This window comes from Jatropha curcas, chromosome 9 (genome assembly GCF_041381405.1).
Source record: "Jatropha curcas cultivar XTBG-Jc1 chromosome 9, XTBG_Jcur_1.0, whole genome shotgun sequence".
Classification (NCBI taxonomy): domain Eukaryota; kingdom Viridiplantae; phylum Streptophyta; class Magnoliopsida; order Malpighiales; family Euphorbiaceae; genus Jatropha; species Jatropha curcas.
Genome location: NC_143159.1, coordinates 7311439 through 7326596, shown reverse-complemented (window position 1 = coordinate 7326596; position 15158 = coordinate 7311439). Strand labels below are relative to the sequence as shown.

General features: G+C 32.0%; 2 protein-coding genes and 1 long non-coding RNA gene across 5 annotated transcripts; 2 read left to right on the top strand and 1 right to left on the bottom strand.

Moving 5' to 3' along the window:
• Positions 1–6711: 6711 nt before the first annotated feature.
• LOC105639014 (Tetratricopeptide repeat (TPR)-like superfamily protein) lies at positions 6712–11621 on the top strand. Of its 3 annotated transcripts, none has more exons than XM_037641163.2 (5): positions 6712–7014; positions 9409–9547; positions 9719–9750; positions 10748–10834; positions 11077–11202. In XM_037641163.2, exons 1-5 carry the CDS (start codon positions 6775–6777, stop codon positions 11104–11106), a joined length of 528 nt encoding a protein of 175 aa, XP_037497091.1. In that variant the 5' UTR covers positions 6712–6774; the 3' UTR covers positions 11107–11202. The 3 variants fall into 3 exon arrangements, with proteins under 3 accessions (XP_037497091.1, XP_020536904.1, XP_012078340.1); XM_020681245.3 differs by having other exon boundaries at positions 6713–7014; positions 11095–11233; XM_012222950.4 differs by having other exon boundaries at positions 6715–7014; positions 11154–11621.
• A 1015-nt stretch (positions 11622–12636) lies between these two features.
• On the bottom strand, positions 12637–14534 carry LOC119371297 (chalcone synthase 2-like). Its single transcript, XM_089726229.1, has 2 exons — positions 13777–14534; positions 12637–13282 (listed from the first exon to the last, which is right to left on the bottom strand). The coding sequence occupies exons 1-2, from the start codon at positions 14328–14330 to the stop codon at positions 13069–13071; spliced, it is 768 nt and encodes a 255-aa protein (XP_089582355.1). The 5' UTR covers positions 14331–14534; the 3' UTR covers positions 12637–13068.
• On the top strand, positions 14341–15158 carry LOC149493536 (uncharacterized). The gene is made up of 2 exons (XR_016322663.1): positions 14341–14480; positions 14740–15158. It is a non-coding gene; the product is annotated as an uncharacterized LOC149493536 (long non-coding RNA).

Here is a 15158-nt window from a genome sequence, read left to right as displayed (position 1 = left end):
GCAATCTTCATTCTATCATATAGTTGATTACATTCAAGTAAACATGACCTTAGTTTTTAGATTTCTCCATTGACCAGAATTATCGAATTTGATGTTATCAGTGAAATAACTTACCGGTAAATATCCATCTCTACACCAAGTCAATTGTTAATATTATTTAATTATTTAATGTAAACAAGCATTTAGATGACAATTAACTATTAATTTATAATACATAGTATATAGATAAATATTTTCCATCATGAAATGAAATTCATTTAGAAATATTTTCCATTTTTTCTTTTCACTTTTTGCCTATATTATATTTTTTTACAAAAAAAAATTAAACATTTGCAGAGTACCCATTTTGGGATCTGTTGCAGAAGTTTCTTTACGGCTAAAAATTTTGTACCAGAGTTTCTTCTTTATTCCTTTACTTTTTTCCCCCCCTTCACCTCCTTTTCAGTGTCTTTCACTTCACTAGCCAATCATTTGCCATCCAACGTTTTACAGGTATGTACTATGTTAGTAACTATGATTTTTCTAGATACATAGACAATGAAATTCTTCATTTGGCAGCAGTAATATCGTTAGTAATAGCAGAGGAAGCCCAAAATCAACTTCATTTTATCCGTATAAATGGTAGAGAAATTGAATTAATATTATTATCTTGAATTAATAATATTACATCAATCGCTTTTTCTCCTTTACCTTTTCTTTTCCTCCTATTTGATTTCAAGAAACCTGATTCAAAGTTCAAACTATAAACCTACATGAAAACATCAGAACTAAAAAAAAAGGAAAAACTAAAACAGAGCTAAAAGAAGTAGATAATGCAAAGCCCAAAGGGTATTTGATTTTTTTGAGCTTGAAACACCTTGACACGACTGTTACTTAAACTTGCTTTCCTTCTTGGGGTTTAGAGGAAGAAGAGCTGAAAACAGAGACAAAAAAATCAAGCATCAATCTTTTCACTGACCTCTTTTTAGGAAATACAGTTGCAGGTTGGGTTTTATAGGATTGGATTTCGGACCTAAACACTTCCTCATGTTGGCTCTGCTTCTTATCCATCTCTGTTTCTCTCTGTTTCTTAGCACTTTAGCTACCGCTCTCTTTCTTGCGTCTTGAGGTATTATTCTTTTTCTTGCTTCTTTAGCTAGTGCTCTGTTTTAGAATGTTTTGAGCTATGCAGGTCTCTAACCATAACTGATGGTGTTCCTTATACACCCAGTTGGAATTGCTAAGTATTTTTTCGGTTTAAACCACCAGTATTTCCATGCTGTTTTGGCTATAATATTGATGTCGTTTCAGAATTTATAGCAGTTCCTCTCCATAAGTGCTTTCTCCACGTAAAAAAACAAAAAGCAGAGACTGTGTGAACCGCGTAACAAAAAATAAACACCGCGTGGACGAAGAGGAATTGTGTCTTTACTCAAGTGGGGCTAGAACTAACAACGGAATTTTGTGGGATTAATAAATCGCACCCATCCATCAAAATAATGAAAATATAAATTTTTATTGAAATAAAAGTATTTTTTATTATAAAATGAAAAAAATGATAAAATGAAATTTTAAAAAGATTTCTATTTTCGTTATTTGATTCGCAGGTGGCATCATGGACATTTATCCACTTTACTGCAATTTGTGTTTATGCAAAATGTTAAATTTGGAAAGGTGAAATGACTGCAATTCCATGGCGACCACAATTTTTTTGTTCCATCATACTTGGAAACACAAACACAATTCTTGGGATTGACGTCCACCAACCAAGTGAATGACTCTATTTATGTACTAAATTAATAAAAATATGAGCTTTTGTTGAAACGCGGTATTTATGATCATATATTGGGGAAAAAAAGATAAAAGGCTTTATTCGATAAGAATGTTTGGAGTAGTGTTTAGTGTTTTAATTGAATTAAAATACTGTTTTAATGAATTATTGTATTTTATAATGTCACATTTATCCTCATTAACGTTTAGCGTTTTATAAATTTTTTATGATACCTATGTCCATCACTAATTTTTTATGATGTCTATGTCCATCATTTGTCTTTGCCTTGTTCTTTATGACCTTACCCTTTTTTGTCTTTTTATATTAAACAGCTAATCAAATAACACTTTTATTTTAAGCTACTATATACACAACTAATCACTAATAGCTAATATCTAACTACTAAAAGTTAATTAAACAGCTGATAACTACTACAATAACCTCACAACTACTACAACAGTCTAATAACTACTAGAATCACTAAAATTGCCGAACACGCCCAAAGTAGGAATAATTTTTAAAAAATTTATATTGTCATTGATTTGATCCAAAGGTGGGGCCATTGGACCCGTCTATATTTCCCTAAGTATCTTACTCTCAAACATGATTTTTTAAAAGTCCATTTATATGAATTCTTTGTTTTCAATATTCTCTTATCCGGAAAAAAAGTATTAAGTCCCAAAAAATTTTAAAATGCTTATGTAGAAAAAAAAAATTTAAAAGGATTCAAAGTAAGTAGTGAATACAAAGAGTGTAAAAACTGATGCACGTAAAATAAAAAGTAAATAATTATTTCATAAAAAATGAAGCAACTTAAATAAATTAGCAGTTAATTTAGGTATATGTATTACAATTATCACATGATGCTATATTTGACATATTTTCATTATTAATTATATATCTAAAATTATTTTAAAAAAATTACTATAAAAGTTAGATTTTAACTTCATAAACCAAGATTAGGAGTTCGAATTTTAAATAAAAAAATACTTAAAAGAAAAAAAATATTTATTCCTTGTATTTTTACAAATAAACATAGATTTAATTTGTAAAAAATTAATTTCATTTATACAGTTATATGCATTTCACAGTTAAATTACAATGTTTATAAAAAATAAAGAAATGCAAGGACACCCGACAATCAAGATTCAACACATTTCTTCTTTTTTTTTTTTTTTTCGTTTTCATTGAAGCAGCTGTGGTCTGCTCTCTCTGGTTTGAGACAGGGATCATACTGAGTTGAAATGAAGAGGAAAATCAGTCTTGATTGATTTTGTGGCTATCATAAATAGGTCAATCTGCTTTTGTCCATACTCACTAAATTTTAGGGTTTGGTACGCTAGTATAAGCCAATTCTGACACATTAATTATTAGTCGGTGACAGCTGCTCCTACTGTCAAGGACAAATCTCTCATTTAATTCATAAATATTCAGTTATTTTTTAATTAATAAACAATCTAACAATTCTTTTCAATCAACAGGAAGTCAAGAAAATTGTCCTCATTACCAGTTGAAAATTAATATAAATTGCCAAGTTTTAAATGCTATTCATTTTTTCCCAATTTTACTCCCGTCGCATCTGAATATATAATTTTTCGGATGTTTCATTATATACTAAATTAAAATTGGCTATTGTTTTTAGACTTGCACAATAAAAATTCGATACTAAATATTATATAATGATGTAATTCCGACACTTAAATTGAAAGATATAAATTGAAGATTTAATTTTAATTATGCGCCAAACAAAAAAAAAAAATTTATTTTAGAGGTTAGAAAGTTAAAGGATCGGATGCACTATTGCTTCCGATTCCAATTTCAGTTCTGATTTTATAAGGTTCAGGATTTGTTGAAAAAAATCTGAATAATTTGTTGGCAAAATAATATTATTATGTATAAAAAGATTGTCGGTAGAAAGACTAAGTCTGGATCTTGGAGAAGTAAACAACAGCTGGATTCTGGAAGAAGAATAATTGAAAAGCAGAGAATTTGTGCAAAATGGTCGCCTGCAGGTCTTGCTTTTACAAGAGAAATTGGGAAGTGAAAAGGTCTTTTGAGTTTAGACCTTTCCTTTTTTATTTTTTGATTTTTTGGGTATTATGTTTAGATTGAGAGTACAGGAATTTATTCTCAAATTCTTGTCCTTTTACAATTAAATACCAACGGGTTGACCATTGACCCAAATTAAAGTTAACAGCTAGAAAGTGAATATATTCAATGCATCACTACATGTGATTGACATGTAGACCTCAATTATACGCTATTAGCAAATTTATAAAATTTTTGTTTTCTAAAATATAGGTCGTTATGAGTATTTTAAAAAGTAATAAATAATATTTTTTCAATTCTATCCTTATTTATATTAGAGATAATAATATTTTTAAAAGTAGTTATTAATTTTGAGATAAATAATAATTTAGTCAAGTTACTTTTGATTTTGATATAATCTAGGAAAATTAATCGTTTCTTTAATTTTTGTGTAAATCTTTAAAATGATTTATATTTTAAGACAGAAGAAATAACATGAAAGAATTAATACATCATGAATAGGAGTGAGGAACTAGTTGAATGTAATCGAACAATCAAAATGAATTGATGCTATTAAGTTCAGTTAGATTATTTAGGACGAACCGAAAGGGTTTTAGGGAGAGGGGTTTAAAAACTTTTTAGTTTTACTCCTTATAATTAGTAAAATTATTTTTTGACTCTCCCTAACTGTTTGAGTTGAGTTCATTACTGTCAGCAATATTGGTTTGATTTTGCTAATTAAATACGAATTCAGTTTTTTTTTTTTTTAAATTTTTCTTTAGTTTTATTAAAAAAAAAGGATAAATCAAATTACAAAATTTTGAATATAAAACTTTAGATAAACTCAGCAAACCAATCTGCATTGGCTCTATTTCGGTATTTCTGAATGTAGTTTAAGTCGAGATTAAAAAAAAGAAAAACTTTTAAAATTGAGTTAATTTACGAATCCAACTTCTCAAGAATTCACATTAAAAAATCAGATGAAATAACTAATTAATCCATTCTTTTTGGTTAGATGAAAAAACGTATAATTTTCAAGTAGAATTTTTTTGATGGTAATTAATTCTCATCTTTTAACTTTTTACAATAATGTGAGAATAAGAGGTTTCATCAAATCTCTTTCAATAAGGCATCCGGCTTTCAACGAAAGTCCTTTGAAATTCATTAGGATAGACTATGGTTATGCTTATGGTTATAGTTTGGTCCCACTCATGAATCATAACCAATGATGGTCTCAACTGTATGCGTTATTAATTAATAAATTAAATAAAAAAACATCATATGTTAATGGTCAAAATTCAGAGACGAAATAATAATTTCTCTTTTAAATTTTGAATTCTTACCTTACAGATAAAATTCATAAACATATTCTTTATCCATTATATGTTAAATCTAAATATTTATCACAAATTTTACCCTGTTGTATAAAAGGACAGTCTGCTATACAGCTCTTATCATAGTTGAGTAGGGTTCTTGGAAAAAGACCAACAGCACCAACGGATTTTGTTCCCACTATAAACATTAATGTGGCCCCAAAATATCTATATGAATATTTGCTAACAGAAAAGGCAAAACATTACCAAAAAAGAAAAAGAAAAAAAAAGACAAAAAAGACCTTTTGAGTGTAGGAAATTATTTGTCAGTTGGGGTCCGTAGTCGCGCTTTATGGACCAAACTAATAACAGTAAGGATTTTTCAAAAAGTGTTTCGATTTTATTCTTTTTCTTCCGGCGTATGGTTAGAAATACTCTCATTTCAATAAAAAAACTCTGTTTTCATTAGTCTAGTTAACAAGTGAGGCCATAAATATGTCTGTCCTTGAAGTTGAAATAGATAGATGACTGTGCGTCCAGCTTTTCCACTTGTATCGTAATGGAAGAAACTCAACTGTACATGTAGTTCTATCCAAATATCTATTTATTTTTTTAGAATATACAATATATTTAGTTGACTAATGCTAAAATGATAAAAATATATTTAGTACAGAAAGATTATATTATTTAATTTTAGATAAATTTAATTGTAAAAATGTATTTGTAAATTAATTTTTTTTATTTTTTAAACTAATTTATTTTTGAATATACAGCTCGTTAGCCTCAATTAGAATTTCTGAACTAAATTTGTATGTATGTTTGTTTTAGTTGTTAGAAAGTTACCTAATAACTTTTTAACTGTCAATAACTATCTTAACCCGTTTGGCAAAAAAAAAAAAAAAAAAAAATTGGCAACTATCGATTTTAAAATAGTTGGACTATATAGATATTAGAAAAAAAATACTAATAAAAATATTTTTCATATTCTATGTGATTATTTTATTTATAATAATTTTGAAAAAGATCAATAAGTATTAAATATTTTAATGTTAATATTTTTATTTATATAGCATATTAAAACAAAAAATAATATATTCATCTTAAGATATAAAAAAATATTATACATTATAATATGAGTAAAAGATAAATTATATCTTTAATAATTATGCATCTTACCTAAAGTTGAAAGCTCTACTGAAATCGAGCTTGGCTTGATAAGCCAAATTCGAATTTGAGCTTGTTTCAAATTTATATTAATGAATTTAATATACCTTAATTGTTGTACATTTTTATGAATTTCAAATTATAAATTTTATCAAACTTAATAGTATTTGGATTCAACATAACTATCCCTTTAATTCAAAATGTAAAAATTTGTAAAGAAATTTATATTTGCCTTAAAAATGAAAATAAAAAATTAAGGAAAATATATAAAAAAAAAAATCTAAATTTGAACCCTCCATCTCCAAGGTGCGTATCATGGTTCATAAAGGGCTACAAGATCTGGGCCTCGTTAAGGATCATATATTAAACACTAGATGGGCCTTTAGATTACAGGCCGTCTTGGGACAATAATTTAATAATAGGCCGAAGCTAACCGACAAGAATTTATATATGTTCTGTTTCGATGTGCAAAAAAGGTCTGCGAATACAGGCAGAGACTGGCTTTGAGAAAGCGGAAAGATGAAACTAACATGGAAGAAGGACAACAAGAGCAAGAAACGCCCTTTAGCTGCCATATCAAAGTACCCAAATCTCCCTTTTGATCAACAACAAGATTTTGAAGAATCTATAAAGACCGATAACAAGAACGAGGACAATGGTAATAGCAAGCAAGTGGTTACTTCTAACGAGCCCTCGAATTCAGACTCCGATAGTCAACTGGCCGAGTCATTTCAATCACAAGGCAATAAGCTAGCTGAGGTATTTTATTTAAGTTCTCTCTTTCTCTGCAATTAGCTAATTATTTGATTTCATTTGTCGGTAAAAGTTAGAAACTTTTGGCATTTTTGGTATATTTGGAGTGGGAGTAATTGAATTGCTTATTCTTCCATGAGAGCCAGAATTTGATGAAGGGAGTTAATTCCCTTCACGTTAATGATTCTCATATTCCCAGTTGCCCCAATTTTTGCAGTTATGTTATTATTACTCCTGTTACCTTTCTTATATGTTTATTGATGGTATCTGCTCCTTATTTGATATGCTACTACAGCTGTTGCAAGACATTGTTCTACATATTGTGCTTATCCAGCCTAAGTTACAGAATTTACATGGAGAGTTCAGAGTTATCTTCCAAAGAAAATGGTCCCTTTTCTGTGCTATTCATTTAAAACTAGTGAAAAATGAATTGACGTTAGTGTTGATTTGATGCATATGGAGGAGTCACTAGCATGGCCCATTGCTTGAGAAACTTTTCTCTTAAAGTGGATGATCGATCTTGAAATTGAGGATCAAATTGGCTGTTAAATTTTTCTTTCCCCCATGCACTTCATGCGTGGATTAGGTACTTCTATTAGTTACATGATTTAACAGTTTATTATGAAAGTTTTGCTTAGACGTTAGGCAAGGAATTTGATTTTTTAAAGGTTGCGATTTCATTGAAAAGGAATATAACATTGGCAAGAATGCAAAGATAAAAGATATGAAGAAACTGGGTTGAGAATCACAAACAGTTTGCTTGCTTTAGATCCTCTCCACTCCATATTGATATCAGCCTTGACATTCTAGCTGATTATTTAAAATGAAACATGAATCAGTGTTGCCACATTCTACAACAATAACAGCAACTAAGCCTTAATCCGAAACTAGACGGGGTCAGCTATATGAATTCTTTGTCCATAAAAGGAAGAATAGGCAAATATATATATAAATAGATAAGAGTAGATAAACAAGCATAGGTTGACAATTACAAAAGGCCCTTATTCCTAGATTAATTAGGATCTGTTATATGAATCTTTTGTCTCAATTTTATTCTGTTTCTGGCTACATTGAGACCCTAGATCTTTCACCACTAGTTTGCTACATATGGTTCTAGTTCTACTGCTTCCTCTTTTAGCACCCTTTACCACCAAAATATTACATTATACAAATTGGAGCACATGAGGGTTTATGAACCACATGGCAAAACTATCACAAGCATACTTCCCTTATTTTATCTCCAACTTCTGCTACTTGTATCTTTTGTTGATCATTCTTAATCTTGTCCATCTTGTATGACCACACATCCATCTTAACATCTGCATCTCTCCACTTTCATCTTATGGACATGCTGGACATTCGGTGCCCAACATTCACTCCCACATAACATTGCAGGTTTCACTGCTGTTCTGTAGAACTTTAACTTTCATCTTATTTGGTATCTTCTTTATCACATAGTACACCCATGGTACTCCTCCAGTTCGTCCATCCTGCTTGAATTCTATGGTTAAATCTTTATTAGTCAAACTCCCTTTCTTGAGAATGAAGCCAGGACACTTGAATGACTGCACTTGGGCATCATCTTACCTTCCAATGAAATCCAGTGTCCCTGCTTCTTTCTTATGTCAGACTCGCAGTGCATGTGTGTTCCATCTTGCTTCTGCTTAGCTTAAAACCCTTATTTTGAGAGTGTTCCTCTTTAATTTCAACTTTTTGTTTAATCCTTCACTTGTTCCATCAATTAGGATATTGCCATTTGTTAGTACATTTAGAGGATGGCTCCTAGCTGAACTGCCTAAAGGCACTTGTATTAAGACATGATGAACTTGCTTATTTATGCATGTTGACTTTTTTGATAATAGATTAATATGATATTGTTCCTTGTTGGACCTGTAATATCAGAATCTTATGGTTCATGGTTCGAATCCTACTGTTTGATTCAATTTTCATGCTAAACGATTCGAACCTTATGGGTGAATTGGAATTGATTGTGAATCTTACGATTCATGCAGCTTGAATTTTACGATTGAAGTCGATTCTCATGCCCAACAATTCTCTTATCTAGCAAAACAAGTGGAAGAAGTCGATGTAGAGAAATAAGAGCAAGAGAGTATAGTTATATTAGAAGATGAAGATAATGAAGGGCTTGAATTTGGAAATGATAATGAATAAATATGGATTTGGCATAGGAAATTTTAATGGCTTGCTGCATCTGTTAATGACTTCAGATTGTCCATACTATGTGCATGTGTAGTTCTCCTTGTATCCATGCCAATTGCCAGTTGATATTGCAAACAGAAATAAGTTTCTAAATGGTTGCTGAACATGTGTCCATGTGTGTTAGCATTCAGATTTTCTTACTAGCTATAATTGTTTGGCTGACATACATTTGATTTGAAGGACGGAAAATACCGTGAAGCACTTGGGAAGTGGGAGGCTGCTCTAAATTTGATGCCTGAAAGTGCTGTCTTACATGAACAAAAGGCACAAGTTTTACTTGAAATTGGAGATGCATGGAATGCATTGAGGGCTGCAACTCGTATGTATCAATTGCTTATTCCATTTCTCTTTCTTCTTTTTTTACTTTCTCATGCATTCAAGTAAGCTTAGTAGTTTTATAAATTGATTCTGATTGTTGAACCATCAGTTTTAATGGGAAAAAAGAAAAATTAAGAGCTTTCTTATGCTTACTTTGGATTTCAATTGATAGGGGCTTCTGAATTGGAACCCTCCTGGGCTGAGGTACAACAATGCTATACTCTCATGTGTTTTGTCCTTCTACATACATCATATGTATATCAAATGCTACACTTAGTATTGTTTTCTTTAAATTATAATTTCTTTGTTGAATGATTCACTTTGTTTTTGTTTCTAGATGACACTAGTTTTATCAGTGTGTGACATTTGGTTGCAAAATCAAACTTATTTATTGTTTCCATTTCATACTGTAAACTAAATATATCTGACTTAAGATTCTTGCAATGTTCCTTGTTACATGTAGTTGCTTTGTCTGGCCTGTCCTTGAGCGGAAATAACTCAAAAAAAACTTAAAACTTAGCCATAATCTTAAACTGGGTGGGATATCTGTTGCACGAGTGCATTTCTTACATTTTGCCCTAAGGTCATATTCATGACATAGTTTAAAAATCAAATCCTCTCTAATATCCTTGACGGAAGTCAGTATTGGTCCCACTTACTCATTCCTCCCTTTCTATTTGAATGTTTTCTTCTTCTTCTTCTTCTTCTTCTTTTTTATCAATTATCATTGATCCATCTAAAAGATTGTGTTGCACAATGTCTAAGAACCTTAAAACACCTTCCCTCAACTTTTGTCAATTATCACCACCTCCTCCACCTTTTGTCTTCAGTCCTGGCTTTATTTTTTTTAGTATTATTCATACTCTCAAGACACCTATGGACATTTTTATTACCATGTCTTGGACATCAGAGAAAAATGTTGGAAACTAATTTGTTAAGACAGTATTTAGGATACTAGATTTTAGATCACAAACTTTATGACACCCAAGTCCCTAGCTTATTTATTTGTTGGAATCTCAACAGGTTGACAAATGAGACTAGTGTGTTAGAAGGCAGTTCCAGCTAATGATGCAGTTGAACATTCAGAGATTCTGTATCATTATCTCATTAATCACTTTATCTACATGTTTTTTTAGTTCATGTTATAATTATTCTCCTTTTTTTTTTCCCTTCTTTTTTTCTGGCATTGTGATATTTTCAGGCATGGGTCACTCTTGGTAGAGCACAGTTAAACTTTGGGGAGCCTGATAGTGCTATTAAAAGCTTTGATAGAGCATTAGCTATAAAGGTATGTTTCTAATTTCTTGAGGGCTTTTTACCCTTTTGTTTTTGGACCATTTTTGTTTGTGGAATTTGGATCTGTAACATTTACCCTGCATGCCTATATTTGATTTGAAGTGTAATAAGTGAACAAAATGAACAATCTAGTTATGTTACGAATGAAGTATCTCTTATAATTCAACTACTTGATCATGCTATGTTGTGTTTATCCACTTGGGCAATCACGAGGTTTTCTTGATTATGCCTTAGTCTGGATTCTTGCTGCAGATCACCTGGTGATGTGCTTAGATCAGAGAGTTTAAAAAGCCTTTTTTCTCCATCTGCAGCCTGATTATAAGGAAGCTCAAGATGACAGACATACTGCAGTACATCTTGTTAAAAGGCGAAAGCAGCTTCATTCATCAGGCTTGAGCGCTGATAAAAGTCGTTTTCTGGTTGGGGACAAGGTTGAGAGCTCCTGAAAGATGCACCGAAGTGACTTAAACCATGGATTAAATCCTCATGCATTGTGTTGAAGATTTTGGCTGCTGTGAAAAGCGAGGGAGAAGGGAATGGGCAAAGGAGGAAGCAACCTGGACTTCAAATCATGTTGTATTGTAGTTGTATAGAATTTATCATTCGCTATATGGAGATCTGTTGAGTTGGAACTGTTTGTGGTGGAAACTTAGACGGCTATAGCTGAGAGTTCTAGCAGCTATAAGCCGCGGATTAGAATCTTACCAAATAGTTCTAATCCAGTTGTTGGGCCAAAATCCTTACCAAACACTTTTAATCCACTTATTGCTGGGCCCCAATCAGATATCCACTGCATGAAAAAATGGAACCAAACACCCCTTAGTTATCACCTTCATATGCTCTTTGTGAATATAAAATTTAGTCAACAGGATTATTTAACATGGTGGAATCAATTGTTCCTACGGCAAAGGAGAACAATAATAATATTTCTTCACAAATTATGCTTAAGGAATATATATTTATGTGAGTTCGAAGTCCTGGTGGGAAAGAAAGAACCAAAAAGGAATTGAAGAGGTGTTGATTGATGTGGTAAGTAACATCAATTCTCTATAATACTGCAATGGTTACGAAATTTCCATTATAAAATGAATCAAGCTATTATAGGGAAGCAACAAACTCAAATAGCATTTATTTGGAGTTTTTCCGTGGGCCAACAGAGATCTAATAACAAACTCTAATGCCACTTATTTGATCTTCTATAGAAGTCATTTTCTCTAGTAATTTGACCCCCTAGTTCCTAGTAATTTCGTTCTCTAGTACCTAAGTTCTTGTGCAAAAAACTTTGCCTCTTGTATATCATTCTACTTAAAACTTTCTTACAAATAAAATTCCATTCTTGTCTCTCTAATATGAATTTTTTTTCCAATGAATTAAGGGCTTAAAGCTTTCTCTGGAAAAAAAATTAAATAATATGTAACTGCAAATTGAGTGACATTGCTTTATAACGTGTAGATTAACAGAGCACTCATGGACATATTAACATTATAAGTAGATTGATGTTGTGTTTTAATGGTCAATAATCATGTCCGAATTCGTTACCTTAACTGCAAGGAGAGGATGCCGAAGGCAAGGCTGGAGAAGTTATTTTAGAGGAGAAATTATGTAGTTATTTTAGAGGAGAAATTATGTGTTTTTGGGATCTACAGATTGAATAAGTTCTTTTGACTTAACAATTAATATGAAGTAGAGTCAAGAACAGCGAATCTCTTTATGATAAACACATTCATTTTGCGAATTAAGCAGAGTAAGTTATAATGATCCTGCTATTATAAAAAATATGCTAGACACGCTCAATTGAGTGAGAATTTTGAGATAGATCAAAATAAATCAAAGCTGAATTTTAGTGAGAAAGTGTAAGACGAAGCACGCATAGTATGTAAACTAATACGCGACTTACCCATTCGGTGACTTTGGTACCGAATGTTTCAAAAAGAAAATGGGTACACTCGGGTCTGTTAAAAAATTTATTGAAAATTTCGTCCCTACTCAACGGGTGGGTCTTGCAGCCAAGCTCCTGGGCCCCTACCATGCTTCAGCTAGGCAGTTTGCACTGCCTATTCAAGATCTTTTTCGGTTTGAAAAAAAAATAGATTTTTATTTTTTACATGAATCCGTTTGATTCATTTAATTCTGGCTGGTGTCTTGATAATCAAAGATTGACACACATAAAAATCGGTAGTTTTTACTAATTAACTACATCATATTGGATGATAAATTAGTAATGGCTTAATCAGTTCCATAAATAGCAACACTACGCAATGCAACAGTCTCCAGAGTTAGACCAGGGCCAAATCCTAACAGCACACCCATATCCAATCCTTCTCCAGTAGTAGCCTTTCCTTCCAGTGCAGATTTTTTTCTCACCTCATCAAGAATGAAGACGACACTTGGACCCCACATATTTCCATATTCATTCAACACGTGACGGCTTGCTCTAAGCCTCAGTTTTTGTTGGGAAAAAATTACGCAAAATCCCAAATAAGTCAAAAAATAACACACAATTTGATAACGGAGTTCGGCCAATCTCGCCTACGTCTCCGGACTGCCACAGATCTTTTATAGGAGAAAAATAAATAAAGTGTTTACATACACTCACAACTCTTTTTCAAGAATACCCGAAAAATTAAGCTTAATTTTTCTTCTTGAAAAATCTCACTATTTTTCTCTCTCGCAATTGCTCTCTCACAATTGCTCTCACTCTCTCTATCTGGTGTATATAGATGCAAATTCTCTCCTCTATTTATAGGCGAGAAAATGCGTGAATGAGTGAATGAGCTATGCAATTCAAATGCAAATTGGACACCAATTCCTAATTTGCACAAATTAAACATGTGCCACCGACCTTCATTATTTTCGTCCTGCCTTTGTTGATTAGTAGAATACAAATGCAAATTTGCCACATGTTTGTTTTATTTTCAACCTTTGCCAACATACTTTGACAGTTTTGTCAGACCAAGTTTCCGTTCGAGCCCGTTGAGTACGGTTGGACCACCAGGGTGAACCACATAAAATATTGAGTTCCAATCTTTATTGCTTCCAAAAATTTCAGACAAGCATTGCACAATATTATCTTCAATAAGTTGAGGCACACTTCGAGACAGGTAATAAGATAATCCCATTTCACGAGTGTGTCCCACTATTCCATTTTTTGAGTCCGGTATAAGTTTCTGAGATGCAAAAAAAACATGGAACAACGGGCGCTCCGAAGTGGAAGGGGTAGAACCAACTATTATTGCTGCAGCTCCATCGCCAAAAATTGCTGAGCCAACAAGAATATCCAAATGGGTATTTGAAGGGGCATGAAAACTCACAGTCATGTTCTCGGAGCAGACGATAAGAATTCGTGAATCAACATTATTTTCAGCAATATCTTTAGCAAGACGAAGAGCTGCAGCTCCTGCAAAGCAACCTTGTTGATACATCATGAATCTTTGCACAGAATTTTGAAGTCCAAGAAGCTTGACAAGCTCAAGATCTGCACCAGGCATATTTACACCTGAAGATGTGCAAAATATAAGATGTGTAATCTTCGATATAGGTTGGCCCCATTCTTGTATAGCCTTCGTAGCTGCTTCTTCACCTAGCTTGGGAACTTCATGAACTAAAATTTCTTGACGTGCATCAAGAGATGGAGCCTTGTAAGTTGCTATGCTGGGGTTCTTCTGGATAATGTCTTCAGTCAGTTACATATAACGTTTCTTTATCTCTGATTTTTGACCTGTTACCAAAAATATGGAAAGATAAATCATATCTTATATCAACAGAAAACAAACGAAATCAAATAGGTTATCAGGAATGATTTGATCATTTATTGAGTAATAAGTTACAGAGATTAATGAATTAACGTAGTGATTTATACTTACAAATACGTTTGAACTTCTCCTTTAATTCTTTCAGGTGCTCGCTTTGAGTGACTTCAAAGTAGAAGTCTGGATAGTTTGCTTGGTAGATAAAGTTTGGTGGATTTGCAGTACCAATAGCTAGAATTGTGGCTGGACCTGTGGCTCTACGATATTCAAAGACGCCTTCCATTTTCACTAGCTGGATGCCTTTAATTCTCTTCAAATTGGCCCTTATTAATTATATTATTTGCTTGGAAAATCAACTTAGCTAGCTAAGCTGAACTAAAGTTTAAATAGCAGAGTTTGTTAAGTAAACGTGCCTTAAATCTAAATTGCTTGTGAAATGTAATTAATAAGGCTTTAATATGTATTGACAAGTAATTGTTTTGTGATTTTCGAAAAAAAAAAGCGTTTGTGAAAATGAAGACAATAACTGAAATTGAAATAAAAATTGAAGTTGATTGATTGAATTTA

What these genes read in the sequence shown, in the direction of transcription:
- LOC119371297 (XM_089726229.1), bottom strand. Translation starts at nt 14,330, where the DNA reads ATGCCTGGTGCAGATCTTGAGCTTGTCAAGCTTCTTGGACTTCAAAAT. An exon ending in GGTCTGACAAAACTGTCAAA is followed by an intron (nt 13,283 to 13,776) that starts GTATGTTGGCAA and finishes ACAAAAACTGAG; the next exon opens with GCTTAGAGCAAGCCGTCACG.
- LOC105639014 (XM_012222950.4), top strand. Translation starts at nt 6,775, where the DNA reads ATGAAACTAACATGGAAGAAGGACAACAAGAGCAAGAAACGCCCTTTA. An exon ending in TGGAACCCTCCTGGGCTGAG is followed by an intron (nt 9,751 to 10,747) that starts GTACAACAATGC and finishes TGATATTTTCAG; the next exon opens with GCATGGGTCACTCTTGGTAG. An exon ending in ATAGAGCATTAGCTATAAAG is followed by an intron (nt 10,835 to 11,153) that starts GTATGTTTCTAA and finishes CTCCATCTGCAG; the next exon opens with CCTGATTATAAGGAAGCTCA.